Genomic DNA, 16,791 nt, shown 5'->3' with positions numbered 1-16,791 from the left:
GATGAAACAGGGTGACTTCATACTGTAGTGTACAGTCAGGCTATCAGATAGTGCAGTCAGCCTAGCTCAGTTACAAAACACAATGTTACTGCAAGGGGGGGAAAGCTTCCATTTAATCTGGGCAGGTTATCCACATTATGCATATAATAAAACTTGACTTGTGCACACATATAGTGGAAGATCTTTGACTCTAAACAAGAAGAATATTTGTCTCTATTCTGCTCACTGGGAGTTTGAGTTGTTCTACCATTAGTGGTTTATTTGCTCACTGCTTTGCGGGAGGAGCATTTAAGTTTATGAGCATGGGAACAACACGCTGGATTCTTTCATGCTTATAAAGTGTGCATTTGTCAGTTTTTGTCCGGGGAACCGTAACATAAACATGCTTTTTCCTCCACCCTTACCAGTAGACAAATTCATTTTGAAAATGAATGTCTGGCTTAAAATATTGAGCTGTAACTTCTTTCTGCCTGTATTGCCCCTGCAATTCAGGAGCACAAAAGGATGAATATTGAATGACCTCCTTCCATCTGATCACTTTTATAATAGGGGTTATCATTTAATTAAATTAATTAAATGTAATGAAATAAATCATTTAACTATTCAAAAGTTGATTTAATGAGCAGTGAAAATGATTATTTTGACAAGAGAGCTTCACAAGGTACAGTCAGTATTTGTTTTCTGTCTTAATTGACAACAAAAATGAATATTTTCATTAGCCCGAGAAAATATTATGTCTTTAACCAAATAATAGGTTACTTGCTTTGCATGGCTTTTTTTCCTGATGTAGTTGGTTGTAATAACTGTTGTAATGTAATGGGTGATACATCATTGATTCATTCACAACATAATGTGGCAAAGTGTCACTGTACTTTGGCCACATTCCACCCAGCTCAAAGGTTAGATGAGGCTGGCAAGATATTAATGATTTGACCAAAAAGTGCATTGTCATTTAGCTAAGAAAATGCTCTAATACACAATGTAAAGTTTCTTGAAGAGCATTTTGAATTCCATAGATCAAAGGATGTTTTTTCTAAAAGTAGTTCAGCAAGATCACTATAGTTATTCAGTTCAGCTCAAAGTTTACTTTCTCTTGTCACTATGAAGGCTTTCCTTAAGGAAAGAGCTAAGCAGGTGGAATAGCCAAACGTTTTGATAAATGGCTGTTCTATATATGAGTACTCAACACATAAATTATGGATACAAATAAGTTGGCTGCACTTCATAATCGTTGGGTAAGTGAACATTTCATACAGTATGTAGAGATGGTTAAAATTAATTGATTATTTATACAGACTTTATGTGAGTTCAGCTAACAATAAATGTCTTTTTAATATTCTTGTTTGTGGTAGGGAATCAGCTATTCTTGTAGTTGAAATGATTAGGGGGAAAAGTAACTCAGTTCAAGTATTTGCACTTGATATAGAAACTAGCAGCATACTAAAATCCTGCATTCTAAAAACAAATCTAACAGTTCATTTCCCCAAAGCAGACTGTATTTATTAATTTTGTGTCAGGCAAAAGCTTACTTCAAAAATATACTTTGTAATTTTTGAAACCAAGGTATTTTGTAGTCTAGTATCTTTGGGGGTGAGAGGGGAAACATTTCAATGTTTCTTTCAAACTTAGATGTAAGCAAATATCTTTTTGTTGGGACACAGTAGGAAGCAAAAATATATACTTGAGATGATAGTAGTAATGTTTTTATGCATCTGGCACATGAAAGCTGCAATAAATGAAAGGGTCAGGGATTTTAATACTCATAATAGACACGTGCTGTATAAAAATCATTACTTTTAGTGTAGAAGTGAAAGATTTGGTATGAAAGTGAAATAGTAAGTTTCTACCTTTCAGCAAAATAATATGGGGTATATAACACCTGGCATTATAGAAAATTAGAATATAGAATCTAATCACATGCCCAGAGCAAATGAGTTAACTGCTGCTGACAAAGCTTGTCAATAATAAATATGTCTCTCCATGCCCAAAGTCCTCTGGGTCTTTAATACAATACGATAAATATTGCAAATAAAAAGGAATATGGCCCAAGTGTAATTAGAGAGAAGATAATAAAAAAGGGCCAAAACATGAATTCATTATCTTCTTCAAATTGTATTAACCAAGGAATAGCTGCCTCCCTCCAAATACCACTTAAAAAAAGCCTCAGCCCAAAAGATGGTACAGATTTACTCTGGAATATATCCAGAAGGAAAGCAAGCATGCCTGAGTCATAGGCCTTCAGTGGAGAAGGCCCTGCCCTCTTCAAGCCTCCAGACTTATATCATAGGACAGTCATCAACTCCAGAACAAGTCAATCACTGCTGCCATACCAACGGGTCTTAGGGCAGTTATACAGTTCCTCAGACAGACAGATTCTTTGTTAAGTGGTATTAGTAAAACTCTGAAAAGCTTAACAAATACAGTATAGGTTAGAGTGGCAGCAGCAAGAACGAAGATTTTGTTTCTCTTCCTACTACAAAACTGATTTAAATTCATGATGCTTCTGGTGATCTGTTTCTGCTAGTTGGAAAAAATAAAGAGCAATACTCATAGTGATTATTTTCAAAGTTTGGCTAGAAACGGGGTCAAAAAATGTATGTATTAGTTTTCTTAGCCAGACAGATGTCTTTATTTCTCAGTTTCTTTTTCTTCTAATTGCAAAAACTCTCAGCAAAAATGCTGTTGTAATTTTTTTGGTGTGTGAAACATTGAGGAATAAAAACATTGATTCATCAAGAGATGGGCCACAGAGCTGTTACAATGGGTATTTCTGTGTGCTTGGAGACCAGATCTGCTGGTCACTGGCAGCAATGGAATGCCTTGCCCCCTGAAGTTCCTGCCAGTTTTATCATAGAATCATAGGACTGGTCATAGATCTTCTAGTCCAGTCCCCCGTACTCAAGGCAGGACCAAGCAGTATCGAGACCACCCCTGACTGGTATCTGTCCAACCTGCTCTTAAAAATCTCCACTGACTGAGAATTATTCCAGTACTTAACTACCATGACAGTTAGGAAGTTTTTCCTAATATCCAACCTAAACCTCCTTTGCTGCAATTTAAGCCATTGCGTCTTGTTCTGTCCTCAAAAATTAACGAGAATTTTTCTCCCTCCTCCTTGTAACAACCTTTTACGTACTTGAAAACTGTTATCATGTTCCCCTTTAGTCTTCTCTACTCCAGACTAAACAAATCCAGTTTTTTCAACCTTTCCTCATAAGTCATGTTTTTTAGACCTTTAATCATTTTTGTTGCTCTTTTCTGGACTTTCTCCAATTTGTCCACATCTTTCCTGAAATGTGGCACCCAGAACTGGACACAATACTTCAGTTGAGGCCTAATCAGCACAGAGTAGAGAGGAAGAATTACTTCTCATGTCCTGCTAATACATCTCAGAATGATGTTTGCAGTTGATTGTTCTGTCCTAAGTGTAGTACTTTGCATTTGTACTTGAATTTCATCCTATTTACTTAAGGCCATTTCTCCAATTTGTTGTCATTTTGAATTTTAATCCTATCCGCCAAATCACTTGCAAATTCTCCCAGGTTGGTGTCATCCACAAACTTTATAAGTGTATTCTCTGTGCCTTTATCTAAATCCTTGATGAAGATATTGAAGAGAACCAGTTCCAGAACTGATCCCTGCGGGACCCCATTCAATATGCCCTTCCACGATAAGAGCCAGGCAGGACTAGGAGAGGCTGGCTGTGCTGGGCAAGATGCAGGCACTGCAGTAGGGTGGGTTTGCTTTGGTCTGCCTCCCATGCAGAAAGGGCAGAAAAGGAGGCAAGTAGGATTAGAAAAGCTGGCAAAAGATATAAAAATGCTGGGACCACTGCAAACCCCTCAGATCCTCAGAGCTTCTGCTGCTGCCCCACCTGTTCCAGAACCCAGTGGATCAAGAGCCAGACAAATTGGTAGGCTTTTTAGTAGCGAGTCCTTGGAACCCCTGGCATGTCCTTGACTGCAGAGCTCAGTTGCCTCCTCCCTCTCTGCTTTGCCTCAGGTCAGGAAGTGAGAGGTGGAGGTGGGTTTTGGACACTGCCAACAGCAGAGAGAGTTGTGTGGGCTTTCAGGCTCAGTTGTCTCCCCCCAGCGAATAGGCCTCCCAGGGCTTTCCTACTGACATTCCAGGCTGTGGCTTCCAGGGGAAATGAAGATTCAAATGGTCCGTATGAGAGAACTTTTCACTGCTCTTCAGGATGATACAAAGATAGGAAGGAGAGTGCAGTAATGATACTGTTTAAACTGTTCTGGCTTAAGGAACTGTGGTTCTCAAGACTGATGAACCTAGCATTGAACCTCCTGATGCCTCTACCCAAAGATGAATTCTCCATCCCAGGACAAGACAAGTTCAAAATTTGGATTAGGTGATTACCACTCTCGTGGGTTCTAGAAAGAAGCCAGCTAATAGAATTTAGTTCTACCAGCTGGTGCAAAGTCTATGGTTTATCTGTTACATGTCGTGTGTTCCTCCGAGAGGGAAGTATCCAGGCTAAAAGGTCCAGTCTTTCAGCGCTATAATGTTCTCAGCCTATTCAGGATCATTAAATTTTCTACAAATTCTGATATTAAGTGCTCCCATGATTCAGTCCCACAAGTTCAGAACTTGGTTCTGGTCCTTTCTGCAAGCGTTCAGTTGGAGTAGTGCTGAAAGTTTCAGTATACTTTCAGTCTATTAAAGTACTCTTCCCATTAGCCACTATTTCCTATCAGGTGCGTTTTTGAAGTTCAGAGCTTTCTCTGAAACCCACTATTATACTTTTTATTCAGACAGGTCATCCTCACAACTGTCATAACATTCATTCCTTAGTAAACTTAACTTTTTATCACAGGAGTCAAGAAATGCTCTTCTATCTCTCAGATATCATAGTCCATTCTTCAGAAGCACTGGAAATCTAATGGGCAGAGAAGTCCTATAGTGTCATGTTGAGAGAAGTTAGAAGGCCATGTGGCCATCAATTCACCAAATTCTACAGATTGGTCTTCAGCCAGTTCCATTTTTCTGCAGAAATCATTTTCCTGCCATAGTACTCTAATAAAGGGAATACAAGATATAACTTGCCTTGTTTTGGATATCCATATTTAAAGGATGATCCTGCTTTACCCTGGAAGCACATCTTGATGGAAATCTCAGTGTAACAGACTTGTGGACCTCTGTATAATGAGAAACAAAAATGCATTGGAACTTAGAAAAATTCCTTTCTTCAAATAATAAGGTCCACACATCCAACCCACCCTGGAAACAAAGGGGTAATTCAGAGTCAGAAATGGAAATTGACATTCAGAGATTCAGGCTTATTTCATGAGGGAAAATTGTCCCCATGCTGCGCAATAGGAGAAACTTGTTTGTTTTTCTCCCAAGTTTAATTTAAAAGTTTAAAAGTTTAATACAATCTCTTAGGAAAGTAGGATGTAATTATTCTGGAAGTTTTTGCACCTGTAGTTAACTCTAATGGGGCAGGGAATTCTTAGGGATTGCCAGTGATTGACAGCTCTGGTTCTGTAAGCAAGCTGAAGTATGCAGAGCAATGGATTTGTCAACCTTATTACTCAGAGAAAGGAAACGTTCAGATGAGCTTGGGTAAGTTATCTTATTCTGCACCTTAGCTGCTTTTAAGAATTTCCTCAGTAAATATACTACTTAAAATAGACAGTAATTAGTGAGGACTGCTGTAGGTAGGGGTTAGTAGAGTGAACCAAGTAAAGAACCCCACCTTGATTTGAATTAATAAAAAATTTGATCAAGAGGGTCCTAAAATTTTGGGAAATATTGGTTAAAGAGGTGGGAGGGTCCCAGGCTCAAGGAGTTTGAGAGCTACTGCCTGTTTTTTGAATGAATGTATAAATATTGATTGGCCCATAATAATGCGATAATATAAATAACATCTGCTAAGAGACTTTTTACTGGCAAATTCAGCACCATACTGTTCCACAGTTCATTTTGTATATCTATGAAGGGTGGGCCATAAAGGCATCAGTCTGAGTTTCTCCTGAGAGAGGGTAAGTGCTGCTCATCTGTTATCCATGAAATATATTCTACTCGTTGGCCTTATTTACGCTAGAGAATTTCATTTTCTTCCGGAGGCCTGTGAACACTAATGATGGTGTCATTGCCTTCTCTACTGTAACTCTACTGTTGCTGGAAAATGGGCACAGTTTTCTAGTGTAAACTTTGCCCTTAAGGGAAGCCTCATATAGATCGTCTATCAGTCATGTCTAAGATGATTTTACAAAAAATTCCCACCACTGGTGCAACAGTGGTATTCGCAACAGAAGGTTTTTTTATAAAATTTTTCTTGTTGATAGAAAACAAGGCAATAAATTTTGTTTCCTCTGGGCTACAAATTTTAAATTATTCTTCTCCTGAGTCATTGTCTTCTGTGTATATGTGTGAGAGAGTACCTGCATATAAAATATATAGCAACTCTTTTTTCCCCTTCAGTTTAATAAAATAATGAACTTCCCATGTATAACATTTCAGCTCTTGTTAACATGATAAAAGTAAGCAGTGAATCAGAATACCACATCATTAGAAGAATAGTTTGTTACAATGGAATCATTTAATGTTTGTCAGCTGAGATTGCAGAGACCGCTAGTTATTTCAGAAACTCCATCAGCAGTATTGATTCTTCCTTCCCCCTCCAGTCTTAAATCTAACTTTGTAGTTAAATCCTAGAATGAAGAAAAATGGGAGTGTTTACCTCTCACCTGAAGTATCTTCTGAATGTCTATCCTTGTTTGGGGGAAGCACTTGAAATTTTACCTCTTCCCCTGCAAAAACAAAGACAGTATAGAAGGTAAAAACGAACTATCCCTTTCATATCCATTGCAGGCTACCAAGTAAAGACCCAAATTTGAGCCAGACCATTTTGCTCTATGATAATAAAGCCCTTCTTAAGAGTTAATAAGGTTTCTAAAGTACAAAATACCTTGAGTTTTCAGATCCCCTATGAGTAATCCCATTTAAATAAATGGGACTTCTCGGACAAGTAGATGTTGTGATGCTGGCTGGATTGGGGGGGGGGGCATTTATGATACTATTTAACATCAATATTTCAAAATTACAATAATTCATATGAAATAGGCCATGTCAGGTACAGTTAGAAAGGTTATAGTTTGCTAAGGATGATGATATTGTTTGTGTATGTGTCATATTTATATTGGAAGTTATGTATATGTTTGATATAACTGTATTTCAACTTGTGCTGTGTTTCTGGGCAACTCCCAGTCAGGATGGCAGCAGCAATAAGCTGCTTAATGGCCCATTAAGGAAACTCACAGGTACAATGGGCCCTGGGGAGAGAAGCTGGGGCTACACCTGATGAGTCACCAAGACTTATTCATGTGACCATGGACTCCATCTTATTTGTGGAAATTTCCACAAGCAACCTGGCAAAGGCCAAAGAACATAAAAGGCAGCTGCACCACATCCATTTTGTCTTGTCAGTCTTCATCTACCTCTGGATCAATTCATCTACAACTGAAGCTGTGACTCAAAGGACTGAGACTGATCTAGGTACTGGATGTACACCATAGGGACTATACAAGCCTGCAAGCTCCCCAATTCTAATGGAAACCTGATATATATATGGACTTTCCAATCATTTGTATGTATGTGATTGCTTTAATCATTTAACATTTCTCTTATCGTTTGTTTCTTGCCTTTTATAATAAACCTTTAGTTTTAGTTATTAAAGCATTGGCTGGCAGCACGGTATTTGGGTAAGATCCAAACTTCTACTGATCTGGTAATGTGGCTGACCCTTTGGGGCCAGAAGAACCTTTCTGGTAAAGAGCATGGAGTTTTAAATAATGTATCTTTTTACTGGACCTAGTGGCTTATTGGGAGCCAGAGATTGAAATGCAGAAAGGGGGCTGTATATATTTTTGTTTTAGCTTCTTGATAACCAGTGTGGAGAATCAGAAGCATTGTTTGTGGCTGGTTGGGAAGTCTGACTTCAGTGTCACCCACCAGCGTTGGGAGAATCTGCTTTTCTTTTGCAGCCTGCCCTGACCTTGGCATTTTCAGGTGGCTACCCTTGGCACGGATGGATCACAGAGGTTTTAATTGAGACACTCAATAAGCTTTAGTATCTTATGCTTACTGCATCTATAAAAGTTGCTGTATTTAAAAGAAACTTACTGAGTAATTTTAATTTCTATTATATATTTTTTAATTTGGTAATTTTAAAATAAAAAACAGTTACTGCACCACAGAAATGTATTAGGTTTTTCATTTTAAAGTCACGTTACCTTGAATTGGAATTTTTCATTCTCTTCCCTATAACTGCGCAGTGATTAAATTTTGATCATGGAGAAATTGGAGAATTAAGTAGTGACACAATCTGAGGCCTAATCTGTGGTAAATGCTGAAATGTGATAAAATGGCTGTAAATAAATCCCTTCAGAATTATCATCTTTTTGGTTGAGGAAAAAAATGTGTGTGTTTAGATGTAAAATTTCCAGGTATAGTAGTAAAATGAAGTCAAGCCAGACACGCATTATACTATAAAAATAACCTGTTTTAATTTGACTAAAGGATAGTTTGTTGCCAAGTAGAGGATTTAAATAACAAAACAAGGATTTTCCTGCTGATTAACAAGTATGGTCTCTGAAGACTATATTAGTTCTTGCCTTCAAAAATTAAAATATTCTCACATGCAGAAGTCAAAAAATAAGATTTAAAAAAATCTTTAATTCAAAATTTAAATTAAATGGAAGTTGCTTGCAGGGCAATATTAGAAATACCTTACATTTCAATTTTTAATTACAAACACCTCAAAGGGTCTTGTTTATAAAAATGTGGAGCAAACATTTCAAACTCTCTAAATTTGGTAATGGCAGACAGTTTTTTGTAAGAAATGTGGTTTTGCTGAAAATCTGATATTTTGTGGAGTGTTGGGGGAAAAAAGTCACAATTTTATGACACTATAAAATCCCAGTTCAGTGTATGAAAATAATTACTCTGTAAATGTAGTTGAAAGAAAATCTGACTCTTCTAGTTCATGCTCATTGCTCAGTATAGCTGTATTCTTTTAGAAAACAAATGCTTACTTAAACTGATCAGATTGCATGAATATCTTTGTGTTTCCTGACACTTGTGCCTGTAGATGGAGTTACTATGGATACGTGGACACTCTTATGATTAGGTCATTCTAGACAAATGTAGCAGCAGTATAGACATCAGCTACATGATGCAGTAGTATCTTTGAGTGTGGTTGAAGTATCCTGTTAATGGTGTTAAAAGGTTTTGAACATTGATCTTCATATAATTTAGTGTGTGGGCTTGTCTGCATGAACAGTTAGTCCACAGCAAGCTGGGGAGAAAATCTATCCTGCACTAGCTTGCAGTCCATTAATTGTCCATTTGGACCAGTGGTTCTCAACTCGGAGTCCAGTCAGCACATAGCTGTGGCCCATGTGACATCCTCAGGGCCATACAGGTAGTGTATATATATTCTGTGGATGCAGCCCATATAACACAGAGATGTGCCTATGTGGCCCACAAAGGTAAATAGGTGACATCCACTGATTTGGACCCTGCTGCTGTGCACTAAAAGTTTCCTAGTGTGCTTTGATCTTCTTTCATTTCAATATATTAGATCATGACGTACAAAAATTATTTTCCCGTGAGTATGAGAAATGGACCTCAAGTTTGAAAATACTGGAGTATTCCTACTGTTCTGAGAGTTTCCTACTTTTCTAGTGGTTTGTCATTTTATACTTTCTTTTTGTTTTTTAATATCAAATGATGGAGGCATTTGAGAGTGACATGGTATGTATGGGTCTTGGAGGTAATAAATCTTGTCAACACAACCATTTTGGCTTCTTGTTGGATGCCCTACAGCGCTCCTTTGAATGAAAAAATTACTCTACAAGGAACACGTAACCAAGTATTTTAAAAGTTAAAAACATGCACATTCGTATAAAGTAGAAACTGTCTAAGGTTCAAAGGAGAGGGATGGAAAGGAGACCTAGATGTCTTTTAACTAGTAATTAGCAATAGTGAATAAAGAAAACTGTTAAGATGCTTAATTCTTTATGCATACAAAAGCTTGCTTCAGTGGTAGTGCATATGGTCCACAGAGAATAGAAATGCTTTTAGTAAGTTGTTAAAAATTTAATCTTAAATTTTTATTTAATGTAACTCTTATAATGAATTTATTAAAGTGGGACTTGGGGAAAATCAGTATTACTTATTTGTTTCTTACATAGCCATCACTATGGTGCATGTATTTGTACTGTAGAGTTTCCTTGCCATGTAGTAATTTTACATCAAACTGTTCTTATCAATTACAAAAACTTTACCCACTGAGTCATTTTTCATCTTTTTAATCATTTTTATATTGGATGTGACCTTAATATTCAATAAATATTCTAGCGTAGATTCTTATTCAAAATAGTTTCCTTTTTCTTTTATGTTGTTGTTTTTCAGGTTCAATGTTGAAAAGAGAGTTCTGTTAAAAGTGACTTGCAAATGAGGGGAACCATTTTTGCCTCCTCTCTCTCCCCTTTCCCCCATTTATGATGTGTGAGGAAGACCTGGGTTTTTTTTGTTTTTGTTTTTTTGTTTTTTTCCTTTTTTCCTTGTTTGGTTTTACATTAGAAATATCAGATCTTGACTAACCTGTTTTTGCTAGAGGACCCCATGGATAGCTGGAAAAGTAATACACTTATGACATCATAAAAGATTTAAATCTGAGCAGTTGACAAGGATGGGGTTGGTGGTTTTTAATCTGACTATATAAAACTGGATTGAGTTGGTTTTTTGTTTGATTGCCAGCATTTATTTGACTCCAGCTCCTGATTATATATTTGGCAGAAAATCTTTTTGTTAGATTCAGGCTTCCCATCTCTTCAAATTAAGGCTGAGAACTCCCACTCCTGTTATCTTATCTTCCGTTAGAATCAGGGAAGATGAATCTTGATATTCTTGAAAAACAGGAATAAAGTTCAGTTCTTTACACAGAAGCAAAAAAGAGCACAAACAATTATTTTCCCTTTGTGGATCACCTCTAACAATACTGGAAAGCCAGCTATTACAACAAGACTACATAATCATTTTTGGCTTAGTTTGAAGGATGGGGCAAGATTTATAATCTCAGTAATGCTGTAATTAATCATGGAGAGGAATATTAGCACAAAATGCAAATTTCTGTGTTATGTGTAATTAGGCTTAGCAATAGTAAGGCTATCAAGCCTTCTTAACCACTTAAATTCTGCTGCAGAGTCTGGTATTGTGCATGACCAAATGAGCACTCTGCAGGCATGGTTTTAGTGGAAATCAGGTTTTTCTGGTTTTCACTAAAATCAATAGAATTCTGCCCATTGATGATACCTAGAACATTTCCTGACATTCTGGAGTTGATCAGGTGTGGTTTTCTAAAGGTATTCAGTTGAAGAACACGAGAGGGTTGTGCACTTTGTTGCTTATGTAGGCTGAGCTGACAGGTGAGTGAATCTGGAGGAGTTTTACAGAACACTGCCACTAAACTTAAATGTTATTGTTAAACTGTCTTCTCTTTGTTTCATCATTTCAATTCAACAATTTCCTCTTGACAGTGCCCATTCGGTGCGTCGTACAGAGGGGCCTGAGCAGTACTGTGACATCAGAGGTAACTAAATTGGTCATCACTCATTTCCTCCAGTAGTCCTAACCCTACTGCCTGCTTTGGTCATCTCTTCCCTTGACAGTGCCCATTTGGTGCTTCAGGCAGAATTGGCAGAGATAAATGATATTGCTTGAGCCAAGCATAGTGTGGAGGGAGCCACAGAGCAGATCTCCAGCCTCACTCTTACTCAGCCAGTATGACTCCTGATCTGAAGTAGCCCCTGTTAATCCAGTCCTGAAACCGTTCGTTCCCCCTCCCCAAGATTTCTATCATCTCAGTCCTGATTTGCAGTTTTATTTGCTGCCTCCGTTCAACAAATGAGATTGAATATGCAAATGAAATGGAGAGAAGAGATTAGCTGAGTTACCTCTGTCACCTCTGCCTGGAAACTGTGGAATTAGGTTTTTCTGGTTTTCTCATTGTCACCAGAATCAATTGGCATCTCACCATTGATGCCTAGAACATTCCCTGACATTGTGGAATTGATTGGACATGGGCTTCAGAAGTCATTGCATTATAGGCAGATGAAGAAATGGCATCAAGTTGAGTTTTAGGCCTCACTTCTGTCAGTGAATTAAAAGAAAGCAATTTTTTTTGGGTGGAGGAGAGGGGGTACACTGTTCACTTTCTAGCTTTTCAAAAAGTCTGATTAGTTTCAATAATCTGTATGGGGAGGAAAGGATTTACAAGTGGGGAGGGGATTGTTATTAATAGAATAATGCTCATCTTGTCTATTTGTGGTCTTTAGGGCATGGGCCATGTCCTATTATAGAAGCATAGATATGTAGGGTTGGAAGGGACTTCAAGAGTTCATTTAGTCCACCTCACCTTCACCTCTGCTCCCCCCACACTGAGGCTGTATTAAATATACCTAGACCATCCCTGACAGTTGTTTTTCTGACCTGTTCTTAAAAATCTCCAATTACAGGGTTTCCACAGTGTCCCTTAATAACCTGTTCTAGTACTTAACTATTCTTCATTAGAAAGCTTGTCCTAATATCTAACCTAAATCTCCCTTGCTGCAGATTAAGCTGGTTACTGCTTGTCCTACTCTTAGTGGCCATGGAAAACAACATGTTTGTATGCACAACAGGGTTTTGATCCTCCCTGAGATAGAGGCTACAAGGTGTGTGTGGGGGGGAACAACAGACCTTTTAATTAAGCAGAATGTCAGTCTTTCTTGCTTGATAAAAAAAGCAGAAAAAGAGCAAGGAGAGATGAGTCTTGGTGAAGCAAAATTAAATTATGAAAATGGAGTGAAATTTTGGTTCCACTGAAGTCAAAGGGAGTTTTGCTATTGACTTCAGTAGAGATAGGATTTCACGCCAAGTCTCAGGAAACTTTCCCAACTTTTTGGGGATCTATAGAAGTGAAAGGGAGTAGGAAATCAGGGGAACATCCATGATTGTAAATCAATGGCAGGTGCAGTGCAGAGATTAGGGACCTGGTAATCTGTATCCTTCTATTTTTAAAACCTTTTGGAAAAATGTTTTTTGTCAGGAGATTAATTTTTATTTTTTTCAGTATCACTTAAAGGAATCACGCATTTACTGTACTGAAGTTTGCAGTCCTGTTTGACACTCAGGACTCTCTGCATGATTGCTATATTTATTTTGTGAAGGTTCCATCAGAAACTAGAAAAGTAAAATAAGGTCTCAATATTACCATGGTAGTAATAGTTCTACATATATATGTATAGTATGTTTACAAATATTTAACTAATATTATACAAGCGTTTGGTTTTGAGACAAGTATTTTTCCTTAGGGGAAAAATGGAATTATATTTAAGTTAACCATAAATATATTTTGTTTATTATTCTGTATTTTAAGGTAACTATTTGTGTCTTGATTTATAATGAACTGGACTAGACAAAATAGAAAATTCCATTGAAATGTCCTAGGCATCTGGGCCAAAATCCTGGTTTCATTCAGGTCAATGAAGGTTTGAATGGGGCCAGGATTTTCCCCCTGGAGGTGATGACTAGTAGTCAAAGATAGTTTTCATTTGTTTGTTTAAAAGAGAGAGACTCAACCTTTCCAGGTGACTGTACTCTTCTCAGGAGTCTAATTTGTCTTGCCTATCCTTCTCTTCTTCCCTCCCCTCCCCCCATTTCACTTCACTTAAAAACTACTTGCTTACAAAATCAGACCTAAAATTGTAAGTGTCACATCACACTATTACTGAAAAATTGTTCACTGTCTCATTTTTACCATATAATCATAAAATAAATCAAGTGGAATACAAATATTGTACTTACATTTCAGTGCATAGTATATAGAGCAGTATAAACAAGTTCTTGTATGAAATTTTAGTTTATATTGACTTTTATGTAGTCTGATGTAAAATTGAGCCAATATTTAGATGAATTGATGTACCTCCCTGGAAGACCTCTGCATACCCCCAGAGTTACGCATACCCCTGATTGAGAACCTCTGGTTTAGTGTTAAGACATTTGAGGTTAATAATCCAACTAACCTTGAGTGAAATTATTACTGATTTAAAATAATGTGTTTAGATACAGAAGTAGAGGAGATTTGTGTAAAATTGGAGAGAAGAGAGTAAACTGTATGATGTGGAGAAATATCGTGGCCTCTCTGAGAATCCTGAATCCAGTGTTATCATCAGTTTCTGGTTAAATTAATTATCTGCTAAAATACAGGAGTGTGATCTGAAATTTTCTACAGCACAATCCTATACTGGGTTGTTCAGTACTTTAAAAAACTTGTTGTTAAGTCAGCCCTTTCTGTTACATTGCTGTTGTCCTCATTAATCACTAATGGTGTAATGCCCCCCATCCTTGAAATTCAGAGGCAATTTGGGCAATTAAAGTTCTTTCTCCTTCCTCCCCTAGAACTGGTATTTGGGCCTATTAGAGGCTTCTGCTACCTGGATCCACCACTTCCAATGCTTCCCTTCTAGGACTTCTCTGCCCCCATTCATGTGTGACTGAACGGTCCTGCAAACACCAGGTTAAATCTAAGTGGTGCTATGTGAAGCTCCAAGGCACACCAAGCATTCTCACGCTCTACAGAGGGTGAATTATGCCCTGCCTGTTCACAGCCAGCCAACCCACCCTTGCTTTGCCAGGGTAAGTCAGACTGACATGCAATGCAGAAAAGCCCAATCAGGAGCTTCTCAGCATTCTGGGCAAGAGAGTCTGTAAGGATGAGGAGGACACAACTCCTCCTGGTTCACAATCCAGCCAACTCAGAGTACTTCCACAATAGACCTGGGCTGGAGGGGGAAAAAAAGCTCTGAAGTCATCCAAAGTCCCTTCTCTTCCCCCCCCCCAAGGTACTGGAAGTGGGTCCTCAGCTTCCTGTGAAAAGAAGCAGGTCGTCTTCAAGCCAGGATAAATAGTGTGCTGCCTGCCCCCTTAAACAGCCAGCAGAAGTACCATACCTGCACAACTAAAAGAAAATAAACTGCAGGACTTTTCTGGGACAGGATGCCAGTTGTTTGCAAAGACCTCATCAGTATTAACAAGCATTATTAGATGCACAGTTTCCTATAGACTCCTTCTTTGAGGACATCAGCACATCCGCATGAGGATTTCTGTTTAAAACCAAGTGTTAAACTGAAATGTAGTAAAATATCTGTTTTTATATAAGTTTTGGGAACATAAGTTTGGTGTAGCAGTAGCTACATTGGTGAAAGACAGTCATATCTTCGGAAGAGATTTCCTTCTAAAAGACTCCATAGACCATAAGAGTGAGGACACTGCAAAGCAATTTCAAAGCCTCTGCTTATAGCCAATCAAACCAAAGATTGTTCATGTACTTAGTAGGGAAGACCTTCTTGGTGTCAAGCAAGTGGCTCGTCCAGGTATATGATCCTTGCTTGCAGTGAGATATATCATAGAGATGTAGGTCTGGAAGGGACCTTGATAAGTTATCAAATCCAGCCTCCTGTGCTGAGGTAGCACCTAATAACCTAGACCATCCCTGACAGGTGCTTGTAACCTTTTTTTTTTAAAACCTCCAGTGATGGTGGGGATTCCAGAGCGTCCCTTAGAAGCTGACTCCAGGGCTTAACTACCCTCCAAGATAGAAATTTTTTCCTAGTATCTAACCTAAATCTCCTTGCTGCATATTGACCTATTACTTCTTGTTCTACCTTCAGTGGACACAGAGAACATTGATCACAATCCTCTTTATAACATCCCTTAATGTATTTGAAGTTTATCATCAAGTTCCCCCCCTCAGTCTTCTTTTCTCAAGACTAAACATGCTCAGTTTTTAACCTTTTCTCAAAGGTCATGGTTTCTAAACTTTTTATCATTTCTGTTGCTCTCCTCTGGACACTGTCCAGTTTGTCCAGATACTTCATAAAGTGTGGTGCCCAGAATTAGACACAATACTCCATCTGAGGCCTCATCAGTGCCAAGTAGAACAGGACAGTTACCTCTGATGTCTTACATACAACCCTCCTGTTAATATAGCCCAGAATGATATTAGCCTTTTTCATAACTGCATCATGTTGTTGCCTCATAGTCAATTTGTGATCCCTAAAACCCCCACATGCTTTTCAGCAGTAGTACCTCCTCACCAGTTATTTTCCATTTTGTAGTTGTGCGTTTGGGTTTTTTTTTACTTCCTAAGTGAAGTACTTTGCATTTGTCTTTATTGGAGTTAATATTGTTGAACTCATATCCAATTTGTCAAGGTCATTTTGAATTCTAATCCTGTCCTCCAAAATGCTTGCAGCCCCTCCCAGCATGATGTCATCCTCAAATTTTATAAGCACACTCCATTTCATTATCTAAGCCATTCATAAAAACATTGATTAGGCAGCCTCACGATTGACTCTTCAGGACCCCACTTAATACATTCTCCCTCCCCCACCCCGACCGCCCAGGAGTCAGCAAACCATTTATAATTATTCTTTGAGTCTGGTCTTTCAACCAGTTATGTGCCTACTGTATAATTTCATTTAGTCCACATTTCCCTAGTTAGTTTATGAGAATGTAATTTGTGACTGTATCAAAAGCCTTACTAAAAATCAAGCTGTATCACCTCTACTGCCTTCCTCCTTACCCATTAAGCCAGCAACCCTGACAAAGAAGTAAGTTAGATTGGTTTGGCATGATTTGTTCTTCACAAATCCATTCTGGCTATTCCTTATAACCCTATTATCCTCTACGTGCTTACAAATTAATTGTTTAATAATTTGTTCCAGT

General features: G+C 38.0%; 1 protein-coding gene across 4 annotated transcripts in view; it reads left to right on the top strand.

The window, feature by feature from the left end:
* The window catches only part of SCHIP1 (schwannomin interacting protein 1), a 110,628-nt gene that overhangs the window by 11,066 nt on the left and 82,771 nt on the right, over positions 1-16,791 (top strand). The window contains exon 1 of one of the 4 annotated variants that reach the window (XM_067545420.1): positions 766-1,235. The exons of the other annotated variants lie outside the window; for them this stretch is intronic. Coding sequence (XP_067401521.1) covers positions 1,197-1,235 — 39 coding nt within the window. The 5' untranslated portion in view covers positions 766-1,196. Of the gene's footprint in view, positions 1-765; positions 1,236-16,791 lie in introns of those variants that run through there. 4 annotated transcript variants of the gene reach the window in all.

This window comes from Emydura macquarii, unplaced genomic scaffold (genome assembly GCF_026122565.2).
Source record: "Emydura macquarii macquarii isolate MOO-44397 ecotype Brisbane River unplaced genomic scaffold, CSIRO-AGI_Emac_v2 contig_18, whole genome shotgun sequence".
In the NCBI taxonomy this organism is placed as follows: domain Eukaryota; kingdom Metazoa; phylum Chordata; order Testudines; family Chelidae; genus Emydura; species Emydura macquarii.
This window is presented reverse-complemented; position numbering and strand designations above follow the sequence as displayed.